General features: G+C 47.3%; 1 protein-coding gene across 16 annotated transcripts in view; it reads left to right on the forward strand.

Annotated features, from left to right (window-relative positions):
* CPEB1 (cytoplasmic polyadenylation element binding protein 1) overlaps window positions 1-13,197 on the forward strand; it is a 92,490-nt gene extending 79,293 nt beyond the window's left edge. For 11 of the 16 annotated variants that reach the window (XM_069465662.1, XM_069465660.1, XM_069465667.1 and 8 more), the window contains 8 exons: window positions 464-716; window positions 2,702-2,815; window positions 3,140-3,229; window positions 4,090-4,226; window positions 7,798-7,996; window positions 9,594-9,688; window positions 10,253-10,333; window positions 11,729-13,197. In XM_069465662.1, coding sequence (XP_069321763.1) covers window positions 464-716; window positions 2,702-2,815; window positions 3,140-3,229; window positions 4,090-4,226; window positions 7,798-7,996; window positions 9,594-9,688; window positions 10,253-10,333; window positions 11,729-11,839 — 1,080 coding nt within the window. In that variant the 3' untranslated portion in view covers window positions 11,840-13,197. Of the gene's footprint in view, window positions 1-463; window positions 717-2,701; window positions 2,816-3,139; window positions 3,245-4,089; window positions 4,227-7,797; window positions 7,997-9,593; window positions 9,689-10,252; window positions 10,334-11,728 lie in introns of all 16 variants that reach the window. The other 5 variants (XM_069465661.1, XM_069465663.1, XM_069465665.1 and 2 more) reach the window with 3 other exon arrangements.
* Window positions 13,198-13,638: the final 441 nt, after the last annotated feature.

The raw sequence follows: 13,638 nt of genomic DNA on the forward strand, positions 1-13,638 counted from the left end.
AGTAAAACTCATGTTCCCATACATTTCTAATAGAACACAGAGCCCTCATAGAAAGCATTTTTGGCATTCTACTTCTAGGAATCTGACCAAAGAAAACAAAATATAAAAAAACTACATCTTAAAATTTTTATTTATGATTCTGAAAACTTGGAAAGTATCTAAAATGTTTAACAGGAGAATGGGTCAGTGAAATGTACCTTGTTCCCTAAATAGAGTATGATAAATAGATTTAAAATGGTTTTGAAGATTGTCTGGCAATATGGAAAAAAATGTTGAATGGGGAGAGGACAAGTTTTTTAAATTATAGTGTATCTACAACTAATCTTAAGAATTCATAGGAAGAAAGTCTAAAAGAAAATAAATCAAATGCTAAATGTAAGGTATTTTTCATACTTTCTATTACGTGATTATTTATAACAAAACTGTCCTTTAAAAACCTCTGTCTTTCTTTTTCCTCCCCTAGTCAAGCCTTCGCATTTCCCCTCCTCTACCCTTCCTGTCTCTGACGGGGGGTGGTCCCAGAGACCCTTTAAAGATGGGGGTTGGGTCCCGGCTGGACCAAGAGCAAGCTGCTCTCGCTGCTGTCACTCCCTCCCCAACCAGTGCTTCAAAGAGATGGCCAGGAGCCTCTGTGTGGCCATCCTGGGACCTCCTTGAAGCTCCCAAAGACCCTTTCAGCATAGAGAGAGAGGCCAGGCTGCACCGGCAAGCTGCAGGTGAGTGTGGCTTGAGCACGTGTGGGACCTGGGGCCCCATTCTGGGAGCGGAGAGGAAGTGACCTTAGTTCACACACTTGTGAACTGTCTAAAAGAGGCTTGGTTGCATGGCAGAGTCTCCAGCTCTGCAAAGAATGGTCTTTCTGTGGAGTTCAGTGGCGGTGGGGACAAACCCTGGAACTTTCTTGAGGCTGAGTGGAGAGGAAGGAGGCAGATAGTCTGGTGCACAGGTCTGTGCCACAGCATAAGGAGTTGGATCCATCTCTCACTTGTGCCCTTCTATGGAGACTGCCTGTGTGTTGCTCTTGCCTTTAGGTCTTCCGTGAGTGGGTGTCCTCAAGAGAAACCCCAAGATGATGCCCAGAATTTTGTCTACCCTCCCCCCTTTCTCATTCAAAGACATGTCAAACACAACCCATGCTAGAGCTTTCTTCCCCAAGGTTTTCTGGTAGGTACACCCAGGGAGGCCTGGGGGGGTGGTGGCCCACTTGTCAACCTCTAAGGTAAGGGATGTCCTCAGGTGTCCTGGTCTCTTAGGAATCCTTAAGGTTCTGTCATTTAAATTATCTTAAACATGTATTAAGTCTGTTTTTCATCTTACACCAGTGCTTGGAAGTAAATGAGCTATATGTCATTGTCTATAAATGTATCAAGATGATGTTCACCAACTACTATTCTGAGGCCCTGGACTTGATGACTAAGTGAATGTTAGTTTCTCCATTCCATTTGTTTCCATAGGCTTCAGTAGGTCTTGTCTTTGTACTCACAGAGCGGGCCGGACCTCATTCTCCCTTAACACTGCTGCTGCCCGGTTCACCTAGTGGTTTTAGCAGCCCATCTTTGTACCTTCTCTGGTGCGATTGTTTTCCTATGAAATGACATTACCATGCTTTTGGATGAGGCCATTGTATCGACTTCTGTTTTTGTCATGAAATATTGTTGACAGTGCCCAATTTCTTGCTGTGGCAATACAATGGGCCTGTGCCTTTTAGGGAATGGCCTTCCATATCTTTGTCCTGAATGAAAATGATGGTTCTTTCATTGGCTGTCTGCCTCAGTGCTGAAGGAGAGTAAAATGGGCAAGGACTAGCCAGTCCCCACTAAGGTCAGTCTCTGATCTGGAAAGGCACAGATTTCCAGATCTGAGCTGGGACAGGATTAAAGACTTAAAAGATTGAATTGGTCACCAATAACAGGCCTGTAGAAATAGTTAGGGGTAGGCTAAATGGAAGATAGTTTCTAACCTATATAGCAAGAAGGATTTCTTATTTGAGTCAGAAACTTCGCAGCGGGTTTGGACAAACAAGTTTGCCAAAAATAGAAAGCTGAGGGGTTGGGGACAAATCCATTATCGTACTGTGTTGGTGTCAAGGAAGGCCCAGTGTTTGTTCAGGTGCTATAAAGATAGCTCTGGCAGTGGTGGGGCCTGGTTCTGACTTGGAGAACAGTTGTGATATGCTGTCTTGGTGGGGTGCTAGTGGTGGCTTTTATTGTAATTGAGTTCAGAGCCAAGACCAGGAAGGCAGAATAGAATGTTCCTTATTTGAACATTGGGAGAAGGCCCATTTGTACCAATAAGCCTGTAAGATATTGTATACATAATTGTTCTGTTTACTTTCAAGTAATTATAAATTAATACTGTAAGCCATAACTAGATAAAACTGCTTTGTAGTTAGCATATCAGTTATATGTCTGAAAATAGCCTGGGGTGTGATAATTTTTACCTTCCACATCTGGTTTGGTAGTCCTTTCAATTTTAGTGGGAACAGACTTAGTCAGTTAGGATTATCATACTGGGCTGAGTGAATTGCTGAGACAGGTTTCTTGCTTTTTAGAATAGTCATGGCTGTTCCCTCAGGCAGCCAGGCTAAGCTCATAGCCAGTCTAATTCTTTCTGAACAAGTTTACCCAGGGAAGGGTGGAGGCTTTATTCATTCTCTGATACGCACCTCCCTCCCCGTTTCTCTCTTTGTCTTCTACCAAAGCTGTGAATGAAGCCACCTGTACCTGGAGTGGCCAGCTTCCTCCCCGGAACTATAAGAACCCCATCTACTCTTGCAAGGTGTTCCTAGGAGGTGTTCCTTGGGATATTACGGAAGGTGAGCTACTTCCAAGACCTCCTGCTTCAAGAGTTGAAGGTGGGGCTTGTCTTTCAGGAGCATGAAACTTGGATTTCAGGGCAGGGGCTGAATCTCTGCCTGAGCTGAGGGTATGACAGGAGCAGCTGAGGGGAGAAGTGCTTCACAGACTCCTGTAGTGCTTCTGTGTCTGGTCCTTACACTTGTCACCTGAGACCAGCGGTCCATTCTGAGTTGTTCGTCAAGGGTGGTGAGCCAGGGGGAGCACACTGGTGATCCCATGCTTATGTCTTTACTGGGGAGGATGGTACCTCAGCTTCTGCCGCCTTTTGTCTCTTTTTGCAGCTGGATTGGTTAATACCTTCCGTGTTTTTGGTTCTTTGAGTGTGGAGTGGCCTGGTAAGGATGGCAAGCACCCCCGGTGTCCTCCCAAAGGTAATATGCCTAAAGGTAATAAAGACATGGTAGGAGCTTTTTTTTCCCTCCCTAGTACATAACTGCACCAAGGGGTGCTGGGATGTCACAGGCGCATGCTGGTAACATGGTGGGCACTCCAGGGCACAGACCTTTCAGCCATCAGCACTTTCTCTTCAACCGAGCACACCCTTCCGTTTCTTCCAAGCTAATGTTCCGTCTGTCCAGACTTACACAGCAACAGGAGCTGCTTCCGAAATCTCTTCCTTGTACACTTCCCTCTAAACCTGAACCCCAGCAGGGCCTTTCCTCTTGAAATGAGGTGACTGAAAAGCTTTCCCTTGCCTGCCTTTCCTGCCCAGTTACGCTGTTGCCTGACCTAATTCTGAGATCCCTTTGGAGTTGGCAGGAATGAGGACCAAGAATCTGATTCCTCACTGGTCTGAAATGAGATCCCTTCCCTGTAGAAAGGAGCAGGTGCTATTTTCACTCTGCCCCGTCTTTGGTGAGCTGGACCTGTGGTTTAACTAGGCTTTTAAAGCAGTACCTGCCACCCTCCTGCCCTCAGGAAACGCCTGCTTCTGCTGACTTGAGCTTGCTCTGTGTTCTGGGATGGAGAGTGGTGGTTATGGCAGAATCCTCTGTCCCGGTTTGCCAGCCCTTTCCCGTACTAGGGTGGGAGATGGTGCACATCTCTCTCCTTGGCCTGGGCATCTGGCATAGCAAGTGCTTCCACTCCACAGGACTTTTCAGGAGTACGACAAAAGTGTATCTTATACCCAAGGCCTCCTTTCTTGGAAGAAACTCCCTGCTACAAAGCCAAGGCTGAGGGGTAGCCACCTGAGCGATGTTAATGTGATCTTTCCTCTCGTTGGAAATAGGGTACGTGTATCTGGTCTTCGAACTAGAGAAGTCTGTCCGGGCCTTGCTTCAGGCTTGCTCTCATGACCCCCTGAGCCCAGATGGCCTGAGTGAATATTATTTCAAGATGTCCAGCCGAAGGATGCGCTGTAAGGAGGTGAGTTAGCCTGGTGTCCTTTCTGCATTGCGGTAATTGGCATACTGGGTCACCGGATTTTCTTGGAGTGGAAAGATATGCAAGCTGCAGGCAAGGAGTATTCTTGCTCTTCTTGCCTCATGATAAATACAACAATACAATAAACTTTTCTCAATTACATGGGGGAAAAAAGGGAAAACAACTTTGAGTCTTAATGGGGTGTGCGCATGCACACACACACACACACACACACACACGCGCGCGCGCGCGCCCACACCCAAAGAGATCAAACTAATCTCCAGCCTTTATTCTACTCTTTTTCTAGTCAACACTTATGCCTCAAACTTCTTGTTTTAGAGATGAGCTCAAGAACAGCAGCTTTTTCTACTTGAACTTAACTGATGACACCTATAGGTCTTTCTCCTTAGTCTTGCCTCAGGCTGTGCCTTCTGACCTCCCAGTCTGTGGTGGGCGAACTCCCTTTAGTCTACACCCACGGGGGTTACTCCTTCCCTCCTGCTCAGGGCTTCATTAGTTATGTGGTTTTCTCCATATGATTCTCTCTTCTTACACCTTTCTGGTATCAGCCTGTATGTCCTTGGCATCAGGGGTTTCTAGCATGGAGTTATCTCATCTGGGGACCTCACTGCAGATTTGGGGGCCTTATCCTACATTTACTGACTGTCTGGGTGGAGTTTAAGAATCTCCATTTTAACCAGGCCCCCCAGGTAGGTCTAGTGGATAATGTTTGAGAACCACTTGTTAGAGCAAGTTTTGATCTCAGGAATTGGTACGGCATTTCTTAAAATCTAATTCTAGAGCATATCACTTCTGTGATTCTGGACTAGATATTTAATATCTCTAAAACTTCATTTCCTTATCTATAAAATGGGAAACTAAAATGCCTATTTTAGTAAAAAGATCAGTGGTTGCCAAGGGTTTAACAAGAAGGGATGAATAGGCAGAGCATGAAGGATTTTTAGGGCAGTGAAACTGTTCTGTATGGCACTATAATGGTGGGTATATGTTCTTTTTTTTTTTTTTTTGAGACAGAGTCTCACTCTGTTGCCCAGGCTAGAGTGAGTGCCGTGGCATCAGCCTAGCTCACAGCAACCTCAAACTCCTGAGCTCAAGCGATCCTCCTGTCTCAGCCTCCCGAGTAGCTGGGACTACAGGCATGCACCACCATGCCCGGCTAATTTTTTCTATATATATTTTTAGCTGTCCCTATAATTTCTTTCTATTTTTGGTAGAGATGGGGTCTCGCTCTTGCTCAGGCTGGTCTCGAACTCCTGAGCTCAAACGATCCGCCCACCTCGGCCTCCCAGAGTGCTAGGATTACAGGCGTGAGCCACCGCGCCCGGCCGGTATATGTTCTTAAACATTTGTCCAAACCCACAGGATTGTACGACAGGTACCCAGAGTGAACCCTAATGTCAAGTGCGGACTTTGGGTGGGTGGTGATGTGTCAGTGATATGTACCACTCTGGTGTAGGATGTTGACAGTGGGGGAGGCTGTGCATGTGTGGGGACAGAGGGTATGTGGAAAAACTGTACCTTCTGCTTAGTTTTACTGTGAACCTAAAACTGCTCTAAAAGGTAAAGTCTGTTTTCAAAAAAATCTGGCTGGGCATGGTGAGTCACACCTGCAATCCTAGCACTTTGGGAGGCCAAGGCAGGAGGATTGCTTGAGGTCAGGAGTCTGAGACCAGCCTGAGCAAGAGTGAGACCCCATCTCTTTAAAAAATAGAAAAATTATCTGGGTGTGATGGTGCACACCTATAGTCCCAGCTCTACTCGGTAGGCTGAGGCAGGAGGATCCCTTGAGCACAGGAGTTGGAGGTTGCTGTGAGCTATGATGATGCCACTGCACTCTAGCCTGGGCAACAGAGTGAGACTCTGTCTCAAAAAACAAAACAAAACAAAATCTATGAGGTTAGGGGGGAAATGCCTATTTTATTGGGCCAGTCACATTATATTTAAAATAAACAATCCATGTAACAAAGCTGGCTCTTTGTTTTATAGATGTTTCCTGGTGCTGGTTCACGTTCTGTCTTAGTGACAGGGCAAAGTTCAGCTTCTGGCTGCTCACGAGGACCCACGGCTTCCCCTCTTTCTTTCTTACTGTGGGAAACTCATGCAATTATCTCACGGTATTCTAAAACTTAGTTAACGTGCTCCCTCTCCCTGCCCCCTGCTTTCACAACCATGGACTGCCATATCCGTAGGCAGAGCCCCTCCTCCTCCTCGGTGCCCGCGTGGACACCTTCCCATCTCCTGTTCCCTCCTTACAGGGTTTAGTATCTTTGGTCCATTGGCTGTCTGCTGTGTCTCAGTCCCCTACCTTTCCGACTCTTGTTTTTCCTTTGTGTTTGCCTCCCCACCACCACCAGAGTAGTCCGCTCTTGACTCCTTCCTGTCTTCTTTTCCATCTCAGATAAATTACCCACCTTTGTGGCTCTGCTCTTACCTTTAGACGCAAATTCTCTTTTCTAGCTTCATATGCTCCCTGAGCCCCACCTTCCTGTGGGGCCCTCCTTTGGGATGTCCTGTAATCCCAAATTCTTCTGTGTGTCAAATAGGCTTTTTTGTCTTGTAGTGAAACTGGCTCCCCTGGTAACTCCTGCCAGGCCCTCTCACATAGGCCTAGCACCCTCAGTATTGCTTCTTCCTTGTTGGCCCACCATGCCTGCTCAGTCTCAGTGCTGCAGACACTTCCCTGAAGAGTCTCCTCGGTCTGGGCCTGTTCTGTGCCCGTTGCTGCCAGCCTTGTCCAAGCCTTACAGCTGTCCTCTGAACTCCTGCTTTGCCTCCTGGCTGGTTTCTGCGTCAGATCTCTTCCTGCTTCAAGACAGTTTTTTTTAGATCTTCACAGATCAATCCTCCCAAAACACTTACTTGTCATCAGTGACTCGTTTCATTTGGAGTTCTCTATTATACCAGGTTTTTTTCTAGACTCAAGAGATTCAGGGGCAAAGAATCAGCCTCTGAATCAGAGTCAGGTCCTGCCCCTGGTGTTCTTCGGCTCTGCAAGACCTTGGGGTTCTCCTGTGCATGACTTTCCACCCTCTCCTCCAGTTAACCCCACTGCCCCTGACACAGCCCTCTGGGGCCCAGGTGGGGCCAGTAACCATCTCACACAAATACTGTAAACATCCCCACATCTGTGTCCTTCAGGCTCCTTTAATTTCTCTGTGCATCTTCCTTTCTTGAGAACTCCAGGTCATGCTCTCTGTTCATCAGTGTCTGTGGCCCTTTGTTGGAACCACACAATTAGAGGTGGTGACAGAGTGCTGGACTCCTGGGCATGACAGTTTGGTACTTTTTTGCTTACTCTCTGGGATGAGTGAGTGTTACTTATCCACTTCCACCGTTCCTCACACATGGACTCAGTAAAAGTCAACTCTAGTTGGGTTGGAGTGAGGAGGTTTACTGATTGCCCATGAGCCTGAGACCGGGCGATAACACCTTTTCACCCCATATGGGCCTCGGTAGCCCCAGCTTTAGTAACTCCTGAGCATGTGCCTTGCCAACAGGAGACTCTCTCTGAGGCTTTTTGCCGGGGCTGATATACCTTTGGGTGGTTTTTCAGGTGCAGGTGATCCCCTGGGTCTTGGCTGACAGCAACTTTGTCCGGAGCCCATCTCAGAGGCTTGACCCCAGCAGGACAGTGTTCGTCGGTGCCCTGCATGGGATGCTCAACGCCGAGGCCCTGGCAGCCATCTTGAATGACCTATTTGGCGGCGTGGTGTATGCTGGGATTGACACAGATAAGCACAAGTATCCCATTGGTAGGTGTCCCACTTCTGTGTGGGAAAGCTTGGTGGCCCCTGGGAGTAGACCAAGATTGTGATACTTTCCCATGGGAATGGAGAGACAGGCCTGACCCAGGTCTGCAGATGGGCATACACCAGCAGCACAGCATCTTTTTCTAGACATACCACCAGCACTGGCCCCTGCACCCAGTCTTCTACCTCCACCTCCTGTGCAGAGGGGGAAAAAGTGATTGGAGACTATAGGAGGTGACAATGAGGCAGGAATTTGTTGGAATCTTAGTTCACAGCTAAACAGTTGGGGACAGACAACAGGTAATATTTCGTTAAAGGGTCACACTCTCCTGAACTTGCCTGGTTTCATTTATTAAAAGTTCTTAAAAAGCTCTGGTGTTGTCTAGGGTCAGAGACCAGGTCAGGCTGAAGGAGGACTTACTGAGTAACTCAGGCAACAGAGTATAGTCATAGCCTGTGCTCTTCTAGCTCAGGGGAGTCTGTGGGTCTCACCACTAGGTTTTGATCAGCCCCTCTGGGAAAGGAGGTGAATTCACCAGTCCTGGCAGAATAATCTCAGTAGTGGGGTTTAGAGGTAGAGCAGAGCCCGAACTCTCTGATCAAGATGTGGCTAACCCACCTCCCCAAATGCTTACCCTGCCCACCCACTCTGAATCTGGTCAGGAAGGAGCATTGTGTGCTCATCAGTGCTTCCCTGCCGATTAAGAACAGGGGCTTCAGAGGCTGCAGGGGTGGAGGCGGCACTTGGCAGGATCGGTCTTCTTCCGGCTCACCTGCTAAGCCTCCAGAGTACCTGTAGGCCGCCAGGAAGGGTTTTACTGCTGGGCCTACCCTGCAAGGAAGTGTTCTATCTACATTTTGGTTTCCACTCTGAACCCTTTAAACTTCCTTCCCTGTGCATTTGCCTACACTGGAGGAGTCCCTTCCCTCCCCATTTTGTTCTGCAAATCCTTCCCCTATTCTGTGGTCTATAACTGCACTAATGTGTTAGCTACCAGCTAAATGTGTCTATTGAGTGCTTGAAACACAGCTAGTGCTGCATGTGAAATGATCATATTTTGGACATGCAGGGTTAAATAAAATGTATTATTAAAATTCCACTACTTTTTATTTCAGTGTGACCAATAGAAGTTTCAAGTTACAAGGCCGGGTGTGGTGGCTCACACCTGTAATCCTAGCATTCTGGGAGGCCAAGGCGGGTGGATCTTTGGAGCTCAGTAGTTCAAGACCAGCCTGAGCAAGAGCGAGACCCTGTCTCTACTAAAAATAGAAAGAAATTATATGGAAAACTAAAAATATATAGAAAAAATTAGCGGGCATAGTGGGCATGCCTGTAGTCCCAGCCACTTGGGAGGCTGAGGCAGTTAGGATTGCTTGAGCCCAGGAGTTTGAGGTTGCTGTGAGCTAGGCTGACGCCACGGCACTCTAGCCCAGGCAACAGAGCGAGACTCTGTCTCAAAAAAAAAAAAAATTTACATAAGTAGCTCACATTATATTTCTGTTGGACAGCACTGGTATAGAAACAGGGTTTCCTTGAGCGTTAAAGACTGGCATTTGGGAGAATTTGGTTGGAAGGTAAGCTTGTATCTGTTGTTCCTAGGATCTGGTCGTGTGACTTTCAATAACCAACGTAGTTACCTGAAAGCAGTCAGTGCTGCTTTTGTGGAAATCAAAACCACGAAGTTCACCAAGAAGGTGAGTTGGCTGGTTCATGCCCTTATTCTGGGATATCTGAGAGGGGCTTGAGCCAGTTACTACCCAGGACAGGCCTGAGATTGAAGCTGTGTCTATGCTGGGTGTATACTCGGAGAAGTGAACCAAAGTGCTGAGAATTAACATGAGCTTAGGGTTTGGGAGTGGGCCTGGTCTTGTCAGCTCAGGAAGGAGGAAGGTGGAACTGTTGAACCTCCTCAGCGCGCCTGCCCTCACTGTGTTACTTGTCTGGCATTGCTAAGTAGCCTGACTTCCCATTATCCAACCTTTCCTGAATCCTCTGAACACTTGGCTATTGCCAAATGGTAAAGCACTGGGATATGGTTTGGTGAGAAGGCCAGGCAGTAAGGTGTGTGGTTGCCTGAATCTTGGAGGCAGCCAGCCTGGCTCTGCATAGTGTGTGTGTCTGTCCACTCTGCCTGTAATTCTCCCTAGACCTTTAAAACAGGCAGACATCCTGCACTCCTGTGTGTGCCCTTCTCTTCTAGCCCAGCTGGCCTCCTGGACAGAGGATCCACTTCATCCTCCTATTTTGCTTTTGTGCAGGTTCAGATTGATCCCTACCTAGAAGATTCTCTGTGTCATATCTGCAGTTCTCAGCCTGGTCCTTTCTTCTGCAGAGATCAGGTGAGTCCCAGGGGCAATGAGATGTCTGTGAAGTCCCTGCCCTCATTAAAAACTGTAATGCCAAGTTCATGACATTGAATTTTGGCGTTGTAAAGTGTACCTCATGATGTCTGAGAGCATAGAGCAGACGGCAGTAATATTTTATAGATTGCTTGACCCAGAACTTTTGGGAAAGCTTGTTGACTAGAGTCTTGGTACTTTGGCCTGCTGCTTGCTGAGATGCAGCTGTGCAGTATGGCACTATTGCGGACAGAGAGTTTTTGTAAATGACAGAAACCTGGGTGGGTGTGGTCAGCAGTACCTATGAGCCAGGTGCTGCTGCTCTAACTCTGAGGCCTTCTAGACTGATTTTTGTCTACCGAAGGACCCCTCTTCTTTATCTGTGAACCTCTGGACTACTCTGATATTTGCACCTGGGCTGTACCCACAGGTGTCAAAAAGAGGCAGACGGTAGTGTGGCAGCTTTCTGTTGAGTGTTTCTGGGTGGTGGAGCATGGGTGTGTTTGGCAGAGCTTCTCAGACTTCACTGTACACATCACCTGAGGGTCTTATTTGAAGCAGATTCTGATTCAGTGGGTTTGGGAGGAGCCTGAGATTCTGTGTTTCTAACTAGTTTCCAATTGGTGTCAGCGTTGCTGGTCTTCATCACACTTTGATAAGTTTTAGGGGAAGTTTGGGGCCTTCTTAGGACAGTAGCAGTCCATCCATGCTTAGCAGAGGGTTTTCTTTCTTTTTTTTTTCTTTTTTTTGCACAGCAATGCTGTTGCTCAGGTTTTGATAGCCAAACCGAGGCTCCCAAGTGAGAGTGTGAAGTTTGGATTATTAGGTAAAGCCTGAGAACAAGTCTCTCTCTGGTCAGCCTCTTCTAGCAGGCTTTTATGGATCAGCATCTTTCACAGATGACCTCTGTTTTCAGCAGTTGCTCAGGTCAGTGGCTTGCCTGAGGTTACATAGCAAAAGGGGGCACTGAGACTGAGGCATATAACGCAGTCACCTCTCCTCTGTTAGTGGGAAGAAGGCATGCTGCCTCGGTGTGGAATCTGTAGTCAGTGTCTTGAAACGTTCTCCCACCGTCTGCAGCCATGTGATGCAGCTACTCTGTAGGAGGTGAGAAGGGCAGGGGAATAGGAGAGCAGCTGTCGTGGGTAGAGGGGATGAGGGAAGCTGGCAGTCTTCGTACACAGTAGGAGCCCAACGTGTTCAAGGGTGCCCATAGAAACAGTGACGTTGGATTTGTCATGGTTGGTCAGACTTCTGTGTTGGGGTGAGAGGGCCCCAGGGACCATCTCTTCTAACTCCACGGAGGCTATCGGCAGAGCAGGCCACTCGTGCAGTAGCTCCTGTGGCTGGTGCTGACCCAGGCATGACATCCCTCTTTTTGTTCCCCCAACCCAGGTCTGCTTCAAATACTTCTGCCGGAGCTGCTGGCACTGGCGGCACAGCATGGAGGGCCTGCGCCACCACAGCCCCCTGATGAGGAACCAGAAGAACCGAGATTCCAGCTAGAGGAGCTGGCTTTGCCCGGTGGCCTGTGGCGCCCAAAGCTGGCAGGTCAGGCAGCAGCCTGCACCACCTGCCACCGGCGACCAGGGAGCTGGCTTCCCGAGGACAAGGGAAAATCGTAGTCACCTTTGCACTTGCTGAATCTGTCTTTGTTTCTGCACTAATTAATGCACAATGAGTTTTGTCGGGTTTTGTTTTCAGGGGGTGTGCCAGGGCAAGGACCTTCTGGCTCACCTTCCAAGCGACTCTGTAGTTTTCCCAGATTTTAGTTCCTCATTTTGCCTATGAAAAAGCAAAAAAAGAACTACGTGTCCAGAAGGTATTGACACGGATGCCTACATCTAGGTTTATTTATTAAAAGCGCTTTTTTTACATTCCTTGCAATACTGATGGTGATGATGTGCAGGTCTCATTGGTTTCATTCTTGCAGTTGCCATACAGTGCCTTTCCATTTATTTAACCCCCACCTGAACGGCATAAACTGAGTGTTCAGCTGGTGTTTTTTACTGTAAACAACAAGGAGACTTTGCTCTTCATTTAAACCAAAATCATATTTCATATTTTACGCTCGAGGGTTTTTACCGGTTCCTTTTTACACTCCTTAAAACAGTTTTTAAGTCGTTTGGAACAAGAGATTTTTTTCTTTCCTGGCAGCTTTTAACATTATAGCAAATTTGTGTCTGGGGGACTGCTGGTCACTGTTTCTCACAGTTGCGAATCAACGCATTTGCAACCAAGAAAAAAAAAATTGTTTTTGTTTTATTTGAAACTGGACCGGATAAACGGTGTTTGAGCGGCTGCTGTATATAGTTTTAAATGGTTTACTGCACCTTCTTAAGTTGCACTTATGTGAGGGGGGGTTGATAGAAGTTTTTAATCACAAAGTCACAGGACTTTTTTCTTTTGTAACTGAGCTTAAAAAAAGGGCTGCTTTTGGTGGGGGCAGATGAAGGCTCACAGGAGCCCTTTCTCTTAGAGGGGGCAAGTACCCATCCCTTACGCTTTTCATTTGAGGAATGTATGAAACAACAGCTGCAGTTGACTGAAATGCTACTGGAATTTGAAAACTTGACTTTTTCCTTCCTTTCTCTCTCTCTCTTTTGTTTTTTTTTTTTTTTTTTAAATTACTTGCCCCTCTTAGGGAAGCTGTGTGCCAAAGAACCAGTGTCATAACCCACCCCCCCCCTGCTGAGCTGACGTTGCATTGTTGCATATCCCAGCTACTCTGTGGGTTTTGTGAAGCTGTGTGTGAAGTCTCTACCTCATTGTAGTATATGCAGGCAAGACTGCACTCTCCTACAGATGTGTGGAGTAAGCTGTGGTGTAGTTTTTTTGGCACATAATAAACACGTTGCAGCAGAGTTGTGGTTTTGTCTCTGTGTCTAAGATCTGGGAGCAAGGGGGGTAAGGGGGTAACAAGATTCCAGAGTAACAACTCATTTCCTTGGATTTTCTGAGATGGGATTCCAGCCCAGGAATAATTGGGATCATATGGGAGATCTGTCCCTGTGAGTACTTTTTGGTCACTTCCATGGTTAAATGCACTTCTGAAGATGGGTCTCCAGTGGGTGGATGCTTCTAGCCCAAGTATAAAAAGCCCTCGCATTTAAGCTTCTTGGGGCTCCTCACAGCCTCTAGGTCCAGCTTGCAGAATGCTGGAAGCATAGCTCTCAGGTGTCACTGTCCACAGAAGCCACTTGTTCTCAGCTTTTCCTGGGAGCCTTGGTCTGTTTCTTCTTAGGAGGCTTCTCATCGTCTTGGACTGACCTGTGCTGACCCTGTTCCTTTTTGAGAGGGAGTAA

The sequence above is a fragment of the Eulemur rufifrons genome, chromosome 3 (genome assembly GCF_041146395.1).
Source record: "Eulemur rufifrons isolate Redbay chromosome 3, OSU_ERuf_1, whole genome shotgun sequence".
In the NCBI taxonomy this organism is placed as follows: Eukaryota; Metazoa; Chordata; class Mammalia; order Primates; family Lemuridae; genus Eulemur; species Eulemur rufifrons.